At 67.4% G+C, this 15,030-nt stretch overlaps 2 protein-coding genes across 8 annotated transcripts; both read right to left on the bottom strand.

Moving 5' to 3' along the window:
- Window positions 1-1,099: 1,099 nt before the first annotated feature.
- ATG101 (autophagy related 101) lies at window positions 1,100-3,530 on the bottom strand. 4 transcript variants are annotated; one of them, XM_068997808.1, is made up of 3 exons: window positions 3,337-3,530; window positions 2,431-2,719; window positions 1,100-1,938 (listed from the first exon to the last, which is right to left on the bottom strand). In XM_068997808.1, the coding sequence occupies exons 1-3, from the start codon at window positions 3,351-3,353 to the stop codon at window positions 1,534-1,536; spliced, it is 711 nt and encodes a 236-aa protein (XP_068853909.1). In that variant the 5' UTR covers window positions 3,354-3,530; the 3' UTR covers window positions 1,100-1,533. The 4 variants fall into 4 exon arrangements, with proteins under 4 accessions (XP_068853909.1, XP_068853911.1, XP_068853910.1 ...); XM_068997810.1 differs by having other exon boundaries at window positions 3,302-3,339; XM_068997809.1 differs by lacking the exon at window positions 3,337-3,530 and adding an exon at window positions 3,004-3,217.
- Window positions 3,531-6,134: 2,604 nt separating this feature from the next.
- On the bottom strand, window positions 6,135-11,722 carry NR4A1 (nuclear receptor subfamily 4 group A member 1). Of its 4 annotated transcripts, none has more exons than XM_068997779.1 (6): window positions 11,662-11,722; window positions 8,565-9,370; window positions 8,197-8,326; window positions 7,931-8,082; window positions 7,579-7,781; window positions 6,135-7,503 (listed from the first exon to the last, which is right to left on the bottom strand). In XM_068997779.1, exons 2-6 carry the CDS (start codon window positions 9,366-9,368, stop codon window positions 6,978-6,980), a joined length of 1,815 nt encoding a protein of 604 aa, XP_068853880.1. In that variant the 5' UTR covers window positions 9,369-9,370; window positions 11,662-11,722; the 3' UTR covers window positions 6,135-6,977. The 4 variants fall into 4 exon arrangements, 2 of the variants coding, with proteins under 2 accessions (XP_068853880.1, XP_068853881.1); XM_068997780.1 differs by lacking the exon at window positions 11,662-11,722 and having other exon boundaries at window positions 6,135-7,234; window positions 7,325-7,503; window positions 8,565-9,380; XR_011146789.1 differs by having other exon boundaries at window positions 7,148-7,234; window positions 7,325-7,503; window positions 7,579-8,082.
- Between the last annotated feature and the right edge of the window lie 3,308 nt (window positions 11,723-15,030).

Below are 15,030 nucleotides of genomic sequence, written 5' to 3'. Positions count from 1 at the left end.
TTCCCGAGGGTCACCGGAGATGCTGCAGGCAAGGATGCTGCTGCCCAGCCACGTCCATGCACGGCCATCCGCGTCCACCTATCCATCCGTCCATCTGTCCATCCATTGGGCTCTGCCTGCCCAGTCCCTACATGCACTCGGTGACATCTACCCACACAAGCCCCCAGCGCTGTCCCATTCCCTCGGAGATGCTACGGGCAAGGACGCTGCTGTCCATCCATATCCGGCTGTGCCCAGCCGTCCACCCGTCCATCTGTCCACGCACCCGGCTCCAGCCGGTCCCTACGTGCCCTCGGTGCCACCGTTGGGCTCGGACAGGCGCCGCTCGCCCTGGGCTGTGGGCGCTGCCAGGCTCTCAGCCTGCAGGAGCAGGTTGCAGCCGAGGAAGAGGATGGCAAAGGTGACGGCGAGGCAGAGCACCAGGACCACGGCGATCTGGGCAGCCTCGCTCACCCCCGTGTCCTCGCGGGTAGCGTTCATGTCCCCCTCCTCCTCCTCCTCCTCTTCTTCCTCCCGGGAGCCGAGTGTGGCGGTGACAGACGGGGAGGGTTTAAGTGATGTCAAGGACCGTCTTATCCCTCCCTGCCATGGCCCCCCTCACGCTCGCTGGCACTGGGTGCCCCCCCCCGGGAAGGGGCAGTAGCTTTGCCCTGCCTTGGAGCCCCCCTGGAGGGGTGCAGGGTCCTGCAAGGAAGGAGGAGTCACCCCAGCCCCCTCCCTAGGTGCCTTGGGGGGCAGCTGGGGCTGCCCAACTGCCCACTCTGCCTCTGCCCACTGTAGCAACTCAGCCTCATGGCACTGGGGTGCAATGGGGACACCCAGCTCAGCCCCATGGCTCAGGGGACCCCCAGTTCGGCCCCACAGCACTGCGGTCCCCCAGCTCAGCCCCATGGTATGAGTTGTGCAATGGCATTCCCCAGCTCAGCTCCATTACACTGGGCTCCTCCAGCTCAGCTCTACAGCACGGGGGTGGAGTGGAGACCCCCAGCCCAGCCCCTTGTTTTGGATGTGATGGGGGACCACCAGCTCAGCCTCAGCATCCACTTCCCCCCTCCCACGGCCGCCATCCCTCACAGCCAGGACGTGACCAGGCTCCATGTGAAAGCAGAAACACTTTATTTTTGGGGAATCTCTGGCCCCCCAGGGACAGGGGTGACACCGGGGGACAGGTGGTGATAAGGGACATGGCCAGCACTGGCTGTGTGGCACCAAGTGTGCTGCAGAGGGGTGGGGTTCGGGTGTCACCCTGACCCCCAGCACCCTCTGCCAGGCTCCAGCACCACTCTGAGCTGGTGCCACAATGCCCTGAGGACTCACCCCGCTCATCAGCCAGGCCGGAGCCACCGAGCCAGTTCTCCAGGATGGACAAAACCTCACGGCATAAACCAAGGAGCAGCAACCCCCAAATTACAGGCTAGGCCAAGCCCAGCTCCTCCCAGAGGCTTTTTGGAGGTGAAGGAGGGGATCCAAGCAGGGTCACTGTCCCAGAAAAGTGCCACTGCCCATGGTGACCCTGCCTGGGTGACACCAGCCCTACAGCGCCAGTGTGTCCTTGATGAGCCGGCGCATGGTGGTGGTGACTGAGGTGCCCAGGGAGTCCGTGATCTGGTAGGAGATCTTGTACAGGTAGGGCTGCACGTCCTTCAGGCTGGTGTCGAAGACATTGTCCACCTCGGACTGGGTGGGCATCTTGGGCAGGTACTCGTGGCGGTTCATCACCTCCACGATGTTGATGATCTTCTCGCAGAGCTTCTCACCCACCTTCTCGCGGCAGATCTGCCGCTCCTGCTCGTTTGCCAGGTTCACCACGTTCACCTTGATGGTCCAGAGCTCCCAGGGGATGCACTCGTCCGAGAAGGGCCACCGCGACTTCTTCTTCTGGTAGAACTCCAGGGAGATCTGCCCCATCCCATCGGAGCCGGAGCCACGCAGCGCGTCCTGCGTGACAGCGTGCGGTTCATGGGGGAGCAGGGACTGCCTGAGCCCTCCTCGGGCACATCCCATTGGCTTTTACAGAATCACTGAATGTCCTGAGTTGGAAGAGACCCCCAAGGATCATCCAGTCAAACTCCTGGCCCTGCACAGGACACCCCAACAATCTCACCCTGTGCCTGAGAGCGTTGTCCAGACACTCCTGGAGCTCTGGCAGCCTTGGGGCCATGACCAAATCCTGGGGAGCTGTTCCAGTGCCCAACCATCCTCTGGGGGAAGAACCTTTTCCCAATATCCAGCCTTCCCTGACACAGCTCCATCCGTTCCCTCGTGTCCTGTCACTGTCCCAGGGAGCAGACACCGGAGCTGCGCTAGGGATGAGCCTCCTCTCAGTCTCCTCCAGCTGAACAGATCTCGTGCCCTCAGCTGCTCCTTGTATGCCTTCCCCTTAAGGCCCTTTACGCTCCCATTTTCATCCCTGCTGGCTCCCCCCTTTACCTTGAACTCCCCGACGGCCTTGCGGAGGGCCCGGTCGAGCTCCTCGGAGGAGACACGGACGTAGGCAAAGTCGATGAAGTCGCAGTCCACGTCCTGGGTGCCCACGGTGCCGATGGAGTAGGTGCCCTCCTTCTTGTAGTGGAACTTGCCGGTGCTGCGGTGCAGCAGGACGGTGTGGAGCACGGCCAGCATGGCCTCCTCCACCTGCCGCCCCTCCACCGACACCTCCAGCACCTCGGCGCGGCAGTTCATGGCAGGGGCGGCGCTGGAGGGGGCACAGCAGCGGGTGCTGAGGGGACACAAGGGTGGGTGGGGGGTGTTGGCTGCACCCCTGCTTGGGTGACAGCCCCTCTGCCAAGTCCCCTGTGTGCTGGTGTCCCAGTGAGTGCTCCCCCAGAGGGACCTGGTGTGGCGCTCCTGGTAACCCACAGGGACCCAGATGTCCTGATTTGAGTCCCTCACGTGCCACAAGGATCCAGGCGTCCTTGGTATAGGCCCCCCGCAGCCCCACAGAGACCCAGATGTCTTGGTCTGAGTACCTCACATCCCACAGATATGGACCCTCCCACACACCTCGTAAAAGCTCGGGGCGTCCAGGTCTGGGTGTCCCGCAGGGATCCAGGTGTCCACAAGGACCCAAATACCCCGGTCTGGTCTGCTCACACCCCAGGGCGGTATCCCGGTGTGTGCCCGCTCACCTCACAGGGGCCCCGCGGTCCCACTACAGGCCCCTCAATATCCCACAGGGACCCAGATGTCCTGGCTCGAGCCTCTAACAACCCAGAGAAACCACCTCAGTCTCCCTCGGAGCGCCTCAGGTTCCCTCCAGGCTCGAGGCCCCGAACCCCCCTGGGCCCCCGGGCCCCCTCACCCCCGGTCCCGGTCCCCGCCCGAGGCCGCACTCACCGCCCGGGCCCGACCATCTGACGGCGCGGAGGAGGGAAGTGGATCGTCCCATCTGCGCAGGGGATCGGAACACCCCACCGGCCACCTTAGTGGCCCTTCCCGTCATAACCGCCGTGCTCATCACTCTGAACTTGACTCGGTTCATACTGTGCCCCTTCGGTGCCGTTCCCGGCCGCGGAGCGTCTGCCGGGGGTGGAATCGCCCTTCCGAGTGCGCGGATTCCCCTCTCCCCGGTTTGGTTCGTTCCCGAGGGGCCATAGAGCTGCAGTGCCGCAGCGCAGAGCGGCTCGGCGGCTCCGTTGCGCCCCCTGTGCTGGAGGCTCCGCGGCGGTACTGCAGCGGGGCGGGCGGTCCGGTGTCCCCCGCTGACCCCCGCGGGGACACGGCGAGAACGGGGCGACACGCGTGGGGACAGGGGCCACAGGGGCACGGGGGGCACCTGTATGGAGACAGAAGGGACACAAGGATATGGGACAGCAGGGCCGTGGGGAAATGAGGAAAGGGGGGACACAGGGACAGATGGACACAAGGGACAGAGTGACACAGCGATATGGGGACACGGGACAGATACTGGGTAAAGGGACATGAAGAGTAGGGGGACAAAGGGACAGTGGGATGGCTGGATATGGGGATATGGATGGACGTGGGAGACACATGGATATGGGGACACAGGGCACAGGGGATAGTGGAAACAGGGACGTGGGGACTTGGGGGACGCAGTAAGAGGGGATGGATGGACATGGGGACACAGGGCACAGGGAATACTGGAAACAGAGACCTGGGAATATGGGGGATATGGGAATAGAGGGACGGATGGAGAGACAGGGGGACAGTGGGACAGATGGACACAGGGAGAGAGGGATGGATGGATGGATGGATGGATGGATGGATGGATGGATGGATGGATGGATGGATGGATGGATGGATGGATGGATGGATGGGCAGACATGGGGGACACAGGGAGTGGGGACATGGGGATTTGGGGCACTGATCGGCCACGCTGCCATGGGGACACATGGCCTGGTGTAAACAGCAGCAGGAATGCGGCCATGGCGTGTCATCGGGCGGGGAGCCGGGCACACACCGAGACACCTGTGCAGCCCACACCGAGACACCCGTGTCTGTGCCGTGCAGCCCCCGGGACCACCGGCGTGGCCGGAGCTGCCCACGGAGCTGCTTTTACTCGGCCCCGCTGGTACCATCCCCGTCCCTCCTGCAGCAGCCCCTGCCAAGGGAAAGGGGACAGCGATGGGGACAAGGTGGGCAGGAGCCGGCCCTGAGCTGTGGGGAGGGGACGGAGACCTGCGGCACGGCCATTCCTGCTCCGCAGCCGGAGCAGAGCCACGCCGAGCCGAGTCGTGCCGTGCCGGGTGCCCACCCCGTGCCCCCCGTGCCCACTGCGTGCAGCTCCGCTCTTCCCCACCCCGACTCCCGTTCGCGGCCCCGCCGTGCGTCAGCGCTGTGCCCATGGCGGGGGCGGCGGCGGGGGGGGACAGAGGGACCCTTGTTTTGTGTCACCGCGGGGCGCCCCCGGCCCCGCGCCTCAATGTGGCCCTTGTTCCTCACCGGCCCTGGGTGTCCCCCGTTAACGTTTGCTCCGGGGCCAGGCTGTCCCCAGCAGGAGGAAGGGGACAAGCCGGGCGACACATCAGCCGCGCGTGTCACCCCCCTGCCTTGGAACCCCCGGCTCCGTCCCCAGCTCCCGGGATCGGGACCCCAAAACGCCATCACCCCCCCCCCCCGCCAGGGCTGGCCCTGCCAATGGCCACGTCCCCGGGAACACGAGCGGGGGACACGGTCACGCTTCCCGGTTATTTTGGGGAGGATAAATCAGGCAGGCGACAGGTGCGGGGCCGCGGCAGCCGCCGATGAGTGACGGTTCAAGGGCAGCGGCGTGGGCAACGTGCGGCTCCGGCGTCCCGGTTGTCCCCGGCTCCGGCGTCCCGGTTGTCCCCGGCTCCGGCGTCCCGGCTGTCCCCGGCTCCGGCTGTCCCCGGCTCCGGAGCCCCGGCTGTTCTTGGCTTTGGCATCCCGGTTGTCCCCGGCTCCGGAGCCCCGGTTGTCCCCGGCTCCGGAGCCCCGGTTGTCCCCGGCTCCGGCGTCCCGGCTGTCCCCGGCTCCGGCTGTCCCCAGCTCTGGAGCCCCGGCTGTTCTTGGCTTTGGCATCCCGGTTGTCCCCGGCTCCGGAGCCCCGGTTGTCCCCGGCTCCGGAGCCCCGGTTGTCCCCGGCTCCGGCGTCCCGGCTGTCCCCGGCTCCGGCTGTCCCCAGCTCTGGAGCCCCGGCTGTTCTTGGCTTTGGCATCCCGGCTGTCCCTGGCTCCGGTGCCCCAGCTGTCCCCAGATCCACCGACCCGGCTGTCCCCAGCTCTGGCATCCCGGCTCCGGAGCTCCAGCTGTCCCCGGCTCCATCGCCCCGGCTGTCCCAGCTCCAGTAGACTGTTTTTTCCCCAGCTCCAACGTCCTGTTTTTATCCAGCCCAAGTGTCCCAGCTGCCTCCAGCTCCGACACCTACACTGTCCGAGCCCCGGCTGTCACCAGCTCCGGTCACCGGCTCCGGTCCCCAGCTCCGGCTGTCCCAGCTCCAGTGTCCTGTTTGTTCCCAGCTCCAGCCCTCCGCCTCTCCCCTTCCCCGGCGTTCTGCCTGTCCCCAGCTCCAACATCCCCACTCTCCCCAGCTCTGCCATCCCGTTTTTCCCCATCTCCAGCGTCCCAGCTGTCTCCAGCCCCGTCGCTCTGTCCCCCCTTCCCAATCCCCCAATATTCCCTAGCGGGGAGCACACGCAACAAAGGTCCCGCTCTCGCTGTACGTACAAGTTTATATACAGAAAATGGCCAAAAAGAGGGAAACCCAGAAAAATATATATAAAGGGAAAGGGGCCGCGGTTAGGGGGGCCGGAGCCACCCCTCGCCCACGCCCCCCACTCTGTACAGGACCCGGCTGGCGCTATTTACATCAGGGGCATTTTTACAGGGGAAGGGGGCACCGCGCCGGCAATGCCCTCGGGGAAGACGGCACCGGGGCTGCTGTGGGGCTGTGCCCTGGGCCGTGAAGGCACATGGGGCACCCCCAAGGGTGTCCCCAAGAAGACTCAGGCATCTGAGGGGGGACCCAGATATCCTGGGAGTGATCCAGAGGGGATCCCAGGCATCCCTGGAGTGATGTAGGGGTGGTCCCAGGCATCCCAGGGGCGACCTAGGTGTGCCCAGGGGGTCCCAGGCATCCTGTGGATGACCTAGGGGGGGTCCCAGGCATTCTGGGGGTGATTCAAGAGGGGTTCCAGGTGTTCTGGGGGTGATCCAGGGGTGTACATAGGGTCTTGGGGATGGCCCGGGGAGGTCCCAGGTGTCCCAGAGGTCATTCAGGAGTCCACAGGGAGGTCCTGGGCATCCCAGGACTGATCCAGGAGTGACCAGGGCCAGTTCCAGGCATCCTGGGAATGACGCAGGGGTGAACAAGGCGGGGTCCCAAACATCCCACAGTTGATCTAGGGGTACACAGGAGATGTTCCAGGCATGCCAGGGGTGACCCAGGAGTGCCCAGGGGGTTCCCAGGCATCCTCAGACTGAACCAGGGCTGCCCAGGGCGGGTCCCAGATGTCCCCAGGCGGGTCAGGGGCTCGTGGCAGCCCCTTGCCCAGGACTCAGAAAGGCAGAGTGTCCATGAAGATCTTGTCAACGATGGGCGGTGGTGGCACCAGGTCCTCCAGCTTGAGGTAGAAGATGCGCTGGAGGCCCTGGGTGCAGAGGCTGCGCAGCTCCGGCAACTTCCCCAGCAGCTTGGAGAGGCAGCTGGAGCGCCCGGGCTCGGCCCCTGCTGCTGCCACGTGGTCCTTGAGGCAGCCCACGATGCGGTTCTGCAGCTCCTCCACCCGCTTCGGCTCCTTCAGCCCATGCCGGTCTGGGGTTACACACAGGGTGTGGGACCGCGGCGACAGACACGAGGTGGGGATGGGGACAGCAGCCAGCCTGGAGCTGGGGGGGGTCTCACCTGTGATGATGACGAGGGCGGCAAGGCAGGAGAAGGAGGGGACGTCGACGCTCATGCGGTGCAGGCTCTGGGAGAACTCGAGGATGGCGTCGATCCACTCTCCGAAGCCGCGCACGCACTGCTGCCGGTGCAGCACCACCCCGTTGCAGAAGATGAGTTTCCCTTCCTCTGGCTTAGAGCTGCCAGCACAAATCCAGGCGTCACCCCTCGGCACATCTCGGGCTCCCCCTGCTCTGCGCTGCCCCAGGGCTCACCGGTATGCCAGGCGCAGGATGAAGAGCTCCAGGAAGGCTGACTCCAGCAGAAGGTCCTGGTCCTCCTTGGGCAGCTCGGAGAATCCCTGGATCTTCTCGGCCCACTTGCGGATGACGTCCATGGAGCCGGTGAGCAGGTCATAGAACTGCTGCACGTCCACCGAGTCCTCCTTCTCGAACGGGCGTGGTGCTGACTCCTGGAACTGCGATGGGGATGGGTCAGGATTGGGATGGGGACGGGATCAGGATCTGTTGATGGGGATGGGTGAGAAACTGGGATGGGGATTGGGTCAGGATCCAGCCCCAGCCCTGGCATGATCCTGGGGAGGGCATGGAGTGGCACTGGCCCTACCTTGGAGTAGTCGAGCTTGGTGGCACTGGGGATGGAGTCGATGTGTGCCCGCACCAGCGAGGTGATGAGGCTGACGGGGGACGCATCTGGCGGCTGTTTGGGCTTGGAGGGGAGACGGCCCCGCCGCCCCTTCAGGCTGTCGGTCCGGACCACTGTGGTTGGGACTTGCAGTGAGTGTGTCTGTCCTCAGTGCAGCCAGAAAGGCTGCAGAGTGGGGACTCCCCACTCCTGCTGGGTACCCCCCACCCAGGATGGGACCCTGGTACCTTCTTTGACCATGCCGACGGCCAGGCACTTCTGGAAGCGGCAGAACTGGCAGCGGTTCCTGCGCCGCTTGTCCACAGGGCAATCCTTGTTGGCCAGGCAGATGTACTTGGCATTCTTCTGCACTGTGCGCTGCGGGTGGGGAAGGAGCGGCTGAGCTCAGCCCGGGGCGCCGAGCTCCAAACAAAAGCCCTTCTGTCCTCCCCTGCCTCCCACTCAGCCCAGCATCCGGCTCCATGTCCGTGGGGAGGGCTCCATGGCCATACTCCCTGCCCTGCCCCTCGCTGGGGCACCCCGCAGCATCCTCCTGCTGCTGCAAAGCATTGTGGGAACATCCCGGCCGCCCATGTTGAATTGGGGGTCCCCTTACCTTGAAGAAGCCCTTGCAGCCCTCGCAGGTGCGCACGCCGTAGTGCTGGCAGGACGCGTTGTCCCCGCAGACGGCGCAGCGACCCTCGCCCGCCCCGGGGCTGCGCACCTTGGTGGGCGCCAGCGCCGGCCCCTCCAGCAGCGGGGAGGTGGGGGCCAGGGGCAGCCCCGCGAAGCCCCTGGCAGGACCTTGGCTCGGGGGGAAGGCGTCCGTGTCCAGCAGCCGTGGGTCCACACAGGGCGCGGGGCCTGGCTGCCCCTTCAGGGTCACAGGGGACCCACCTGGGCTGGGGGCCGGGGGGCCGAAGGCAAAGAAGGGGGGCTGTGACCCCCCGCCCTTGGCTGGCTCTGCCCAGGGCTGCCCACCCTCGTAGTTCGGTAGCGGTGAGTACGCCCCGAAGGAGCCCTCCCAGCCTGGGGCCTGTGGAGGCTGGAAGCCTGGCGTGGCGGGCGAGGGGATGGAGCAGGGGCTCCCGTAGCAGTCCGAGCCACTGGAGGAGAGGGCCTCGTCCGGCTGCCCACCGAAGGCGCTGGGGTAGCAGCCGTAAACCTGGAAGTCCTCCAGCTTGAAGGCGGTGGCGGCGCTGGACTGGCCGCTTGCTGGCAGCTGGTAGAGGAAGGCGTCAAACTCGCCGGCGTAGCCCTCCATGAAGGTGCTGAAGCTGGGCAGGGCAGGGGCGGCCGCCAGATCGGCTCCAGCCACTTCCATGGGGAATCGGCCGCCTTCAGGGCTGAGCAGCTCGGCCGGGCAGCGCTCACAGGGGCCAGTGCCCGCGGTGCCGTACTGTGCCTGGATGCAGGGCATCTCTGTGGGGAGAGAGGGGTGTCAGCGGGGACCCCGATATCAGCCCTCTGTCATCCAGGCAGAGGATGGAAACAGGGTGGGAACCACGGAGATTCCCCTCGTGCTGGAACTGGACCCCCGTAGCCACCGGTTGGCTGGTGGCGGCCACCACTATCCCTGGGAAAGGTCACGGCACAGCCAATGGGTACCAAGGACATTCCCCAAAACGCTGGCTTAGCAAAAGCCCCCGAAAGGGAAGGAGGGAGGAATGTGGCCAGCAGATTCCCAAGCCCTCAGGCTGGCTGAGGGAAGACAGAGTCAGGGCTGAACTAGGTTTTGAGGATCCCACTTCCCCCATAACTCCTTTTGGGGCTTTTCAGGAACATCAGTGCAGGCAGACCTCCAGGTGCAGGGGGAGAGGAGCCCACCCTCTGTCCCTGAAGCCCCTCGGGGCTGTGCATGGACCCGGTGAGACACAAGACAACCGGAGTCCCATGTCCAGCTGAAAGCCAAGCCAGAAGTGATCCCAATGGCAAGCCGATAATGTAATTCATCTTGCAGACCTTTAAAGGTCACGCTGTGCTGGCCCCCAGCCGCGGTCCTGGCACGGCCCTGCTGCCAGAGCACCCGCCGGCCCCCGGATTCCCCCAGCCAAATCTGGGCAACTCTCGCGGGCACCAAGAAAGCCGACACCCGCCAGAAGCTGGGTTTAAAAATACCCAGCGTGGGTCCAGCTCTGGCACCCATGGGGTGGCACCAGCCCCCAGCCCACTACTGGTGTCCCAGTGGAGTTTGTGCATGTCCGGTTTGTGCGTGGGTTCAGAGGGGACGGTGACCCCCCAGCTGCCTCCTGTCCCCAAATGAAGCCGAGGGGACCTGAGGCCGTGCTGGGGACACGGCCGCGGGGGACACTGTCTCTGCCGGTGGGAGTTTTCCTTGCCTACACGAAACCCCCGGTGGATGCAATGCCTCGACCCTTCCCGTGGTCCCGGTTATTTGAATGCTTTTGCTCTCACCCACTCACTGCCAGCATTTGGGGTCCCCTCTGCCCTGTTTTCCCAGGGACTGGGCACAGATTCCCGCAGCAGCCTCCGCGCTGCCCACGGCCGGGCTCTATTTGCAGATTCCTCGTTTGGGAGCGCAGGCAGCTGCCTGTGCCCAGCCCTGAGGCTGCTGCCTGCACGGGCGGGTGGCAGCCGCTGGCACCGGGCCCCGGGCCGCGGGCGGGCGAGAGCAGCCGGTGGCACCGGGGGTGGGCGACGCTGCCCACATCCCTGCCGGCACCTGCTGCCCGGTAATGCCGTGGCGGCTGCTGCCAGGCCTGCGTGGGCAGTGGGGGGTTTGCCTGCACATCCCTGTCTCCTCTGCCAGGTCCTGATGCTGCCTGCACATCCCGGCTCGCAGCGCCGTGATCCCCGTGCCGCCCGCACGCTCCTGCCTGCCCAGCTGCTGCCCACTCCAGTTCCATGACCACTCTGCTCAGCGATCCCGGAGGGATGCCCGCTATGGGGTGACTCTGCCCCCCCCACAATCCCCAGAGACGGGGTTTTCCTGCACGTGCAGCTGGCCCCGGTCGGGGTGCCACGATGGGGGAACCAGCCCCGTCCCCCACAGTCCTAGTAGCGGCTCCCGGTCCTGCACAGCTCCTCACAGAGGAGTGGGTGATGTCGGGCTCTTCCCGGGACCCCCGGGGCCGGGATCTCTCGCTCTGCCAACTCCCGTCTGGTGCGCGAGCCCCGGCTCTTCCCGGTGCTACCGGGACTCCTGATCCAGTTCCTCCCGGTGCCACCGGGACGCCCGAACCCGTGCGCCTTCCAACGCCACGCGGGACGCCCGACTCGGTTCCCCCGGTGCCACCGGATACCCCCAAGGGGCAGTCCCGCACAGCGCACACCGCCCGGCCCCTTCCACCGGGATCCCCGACTCTCGCCGGTGGCACCGGGAGTTCCTTCCACAGTGTCCTTCAGACACGCGAGCCTCGGCTCCACCCGGTGCCACCGGGACGCGCCACCCGGTTGCCCGTGGTGCTGGGACACCCGACCACATACACCTTGCAGGACGCCCACGTACATGCGCCCCGAGCCCCCGGTGCCACCGGGATGCCCGACGCAGATTCCCCCGGTGCCACCTGACACGCTCGATCTGAATCCCTCCGGTGCCGCCCGGGACGATCGATCCTGTTCCCCCTGGTGCCACCGGGACACCCGACCCCGTGCACCTCCCGGTGCGCGCAGCCCGCCCCCACTGCCAGCGGGACCCCCGCCCCCGGTGCCCCCCGCCCCCGGTGCCCCTAGCATCCCGGTGCCGCCCGTACCCGGCTGCCGGCGCGGCGGCGCTCCGGTTCCTGCTCCTGCCACCGCCGCTCCGCGGGCTCCGCCGGGCTCCGGCCCCGCCACTACTTTCTCTTAAGCGCTCGGTGACGCGCGGGGCGGCGCGGGGCCGGTGACGCACGGGGGGGGCGGCCCCGGCGGGGGCGCGGCCGTGACGCACGCGGGGTTCCATTGACGCACCCGCGGCCCCGGCTAAAAATACCCCCGCGGCCCCGGCTAAAAATAGCTCGGGCGCCCCTCGCTCCCCCACATATCCCCCCCCGGGGCTCCGGGGGCCGCCAGCGGGGGGAGGGAGGCCCCGGTGTCAGGGGTATCCCCGGTGTCCCCAGGGCCGGTGCCCCTTCAGTATCCGCGGTGTCTCTTCGCTGCCGGTACCCCGGGGCTGGCATTCCCCGGTGCCTCCATCCCGGTGCTCTCTTGCTGCTGCTATTTCCGGTGTCCCCTCGTTGCTGGCACTCCGGTGCGCCCACCCTCGGTACCCCCTCGGTGCCGGCATCACTTAAGTCCCCGCCCCCGGTGCCCTCTCGGTGTCGGTATCCCCGGTGTCCCGTCGTTGACGGTACCCTGGTGCCCCCATTCTCGTTGACCTCGGAGTGCCACTATCTCCGGTACCGTTATCCCCGGAGCCCCCTCGGTGTCGGTATCTTCAGTGCCCCCATTCCCGGTGCCCCCCCGGTGCCGCTCTCCCCGGCGGTCTCCCCGTACCCCCGGTGCCGCTATGCCCCATGCCCATCTGAGCCGGTATCTCCGGTGCTCAGCGGCGCCGGTACCCCCGGTCTCCTCCCGCTCTGTGCCCGGGTGCGGGGGGAGTGACGCGGGGTCCCGCCTCCGCCCGGTCCCCCGGGGAGCCCCTGGCCGGGGCGATGGAAAGAGCGGCGGCTGCTGGCGGGCGCCGGCGCCGGGAACAGCGCCCGCGGGCTGGAAAGATGAGCTCAGCCCGTGCAGAGCCGGGCCGGGCCCGCGGGAGGCCGAAGGGTGAGCGGAAGGGACCCAGAACCTCCCAGTACCCTTCGGTGCCACGCCGGTACCCCCCCAATACCCTCCGGTACCATCCCGGTACCCTTCGGTACGGCTCCGGTACCTCCCGCGATGCCCCCCCGGTGCCACCCCGTATCTTCCCAGCCGGTACCCTTGGTACTCCCTTGGTATCTTCCGGTACCGACCCGATACAGTTCGGTACCGGATCGGTACCCTCCCTTGCCGTACCCGCCGGCATCCACTCCCGGGGACAAACCGGAGGTCCTGGGGGACCTGGCCCGCTGTGCCCGGGTTGGCAGCGCCCCCGGGGTTGGCAGCCTCTTTCGTCCTTCTCCGTTAGTGCCCGCTGCAGCGGCAGAGCCCCGTCCCACCGGGGAACTGGAGCCACCCTGAGGCCAGTGCCTCGGTGCCCCGGGAGCCGCAGGCAGCGCCGGGGGTGCTGCCGGGACCCCCGGTACCGAGACCTTGCCTGGCCTCACGAAACCCCGGGCCCCGTGAGGAGCGGCGGGGGCGGGGGCAGCCCGGCACCAGAGGGGCCCGGAGGGCTCACGGGGGTATCAGAGGTGGTGGCCCGGGGGCGGGCGCCGTCGCCGCCTCCTCCCGTTGCCCATTACCTCGCTGCGGCCCCGCTTCTCGCTGGCGCCCGCCCCCGACGGGGTTCCGTGACATCACACCTGCCCGCTGACGTCACACCTCGTCACTGACGTCTCGGGGATCCCGCGGCACCACCGGGGCCGCCCCCAAAGGGATCCCCCGGGCTCGGCGGGACCTGCCGGGGTCCCTGCAACACGCGACGAGCGGCACGGCCGGTGCCAGCCCGGGGATACGGCCGGGAGTCCTCGGGACAGGTCCGACAGCGGGGTCCCAGAGCTCTCGGGGGTCTCAAAGGCACCGGGGGCACGGAGCGTGGCGGCTGCAGCCCCCCGCATCCCTCGCTTGGTTGCGGCGCTACCGGAGGCAGGAGGGTGACACTGGCAGCCCCCGCACCCGGGATTAGCTGTACCCCGGGAGAGGTCGCGGGGACTGCGACAGCCCCGGGGGAGGAAACCCGAGCCCAGCCACCCTGGCAAGGCCACGGGGGTGCACGGGGGACCCCTGTTCACACCAGCACCGGGGATCCACCCCGACACCCGGATGGGGACGCGGGGATACAGTGGCCACCAGCCAGCCCTTCCCGAGCCCCAGGGCGGGCGTTGGGGCTTGCAGGGTGCCCATGACCGGGCGGTGATTAGCCGGTGCCCACGGCCGGCGCTGGCTCCCTGCCCCGGGCCTATATTTATCGGTAATGACAGGCTGCTCCGGGGCGTTCCCGGTCCGTACCCCGCAGCCTTGGCCCCCCGGCCCTGCCCAGCTCAGCCGGTGCCACGCGTGACCCCGGTGTCCCACGGCCACCTGCCCATTTCCGGGCACACGCAGCCCCAGGTCGGGGCTATAAAAAGCTCAGCATGGGGTGGCAGGTGCGACGGGGGGACCCGCGGTGGCTTTGACAAGAACGGGGTGCTCCGACCCTGGCAGCACGCGGGAGGATGCCGGGAGCTGCCGGGGCTGTGGGAGCCAGACCATAAATGTCCAGCACGGAGCCGAGCTGGAACAGGGACAAGGTAGGAGAGTGTGGGGGAGCCAGCAGAGCCCCCCACCCTCCACTCCATGGCACACACACCCGCAGCTTTGGGGTTCTCACCCCCGGATCTCCAGCAGACTCCCCTGGGATCCTGGGGTGAGGGAAGGGAAGGGGAGGGGGGAGAGCTGAGTCATGGGACACTCCAGGACCTGAGAGCTGGGGTCCCCAAATACACAACAGCTCAGCCAGGGGGGAAACCGAGACACGCAGCAGGGGGCTGGGGGCTCTCGGTGCCCCACGGAGCACCCGTGCAAGGGAATACCTTGTACACGCAGCGGTGCTGCAGCAGCAGCTGGGGGGACTTTGTGTCCCCCAGCTCCTCTGGATGCTGCTTCAGTGGCTCTGGGGGACACTGAGGCAGGGCGTGGGGGGACCCCCGTGCCCGTCCTGCGCGGGCACCCTGTCCCCCGCGGGCGGAAGGGCTCGGGGTGGGACCCGCTTCCCGCCGGCTGCCGGAGGAAACGGGGCAGGAAGGGCCTGGCCGGGGCCCCGCAGCGCCGGGACGTGGCCTGCGGCACCGGGGGCTGCAGCAGGCGGGGGGACACGGGGAGCCCCCGGGAGCTCACTCACGTCCGAGGCGACATCAGCTGGTCACCCCATGGGCACCCTGCCCGGAGCCCAGCGGAGAGGCCCAAGTGTGGGGGCTATGGGGGAGCTGCAGCCTGGTGGGGTCCCCCAGGGACCCGACCCCCCCAGGCACCCCATCCTGGTGCCCACGGGGCTCTGTCCCCCCTCAGTCACAGCCACACATCGC

This window comes from Aphelocoma coerulescens, chromosome 29 (assembly GCF_041296385.1).
Source record: "Aphelocoma coerulescens isolate FSJ_1873_10779 chromosome 29, UR_Acoe_1.0, whole genome shotgun sequence".
Classification (NCBI taxonomy): Eukaryota; Metazoa; Chordata; class Aves; order Passeriformes; family Corvidae; genus Aphelocoma; species Aphelocoma coerulescens.
This window is presented reverse-complemented; position numbering and strand designations above follow the sequence as displayed.

What these genes read in the sequence shown, in the direction of transcription:
- ATG101 (XM_068997808.1), bottom strand. An exon ending in AGGCCGTCGGGGAGTTCAAG is followed by an intron (nt 1,939 to 2,430) that starts GTAAAGGGGGGA and finishes GCTGTCACGCAG; the next exon opens with GACGCGCTGCGTGGCTCCGG.
- NR4A1 (XM_068997779.1), bottom strand. Translation starts at nt 9,368, where the DNA reads ATGCCCTGCATCCAGGCACAGTACGGCACCGCGGGCACTGGCCCCTGT. An exon ending in CGTCGGCATGGTCAAAGAAG is followed by an intron (nt 8,083 to 8,196) that starts GTACCAGGGTCC and finishes TCCCAACCACAG; the next exon opens with TGGTCCGGACCGACAGCCTG. An exon ending in CCAAGCTCGACTACTCCAAG is followed by an intron (nt 7,782 to 7,930) that starts GTAGGGCCAGTG and finishes TCCCCATCGCAG; the next exon opens with TTCCAGGAGTCAGCACCACG.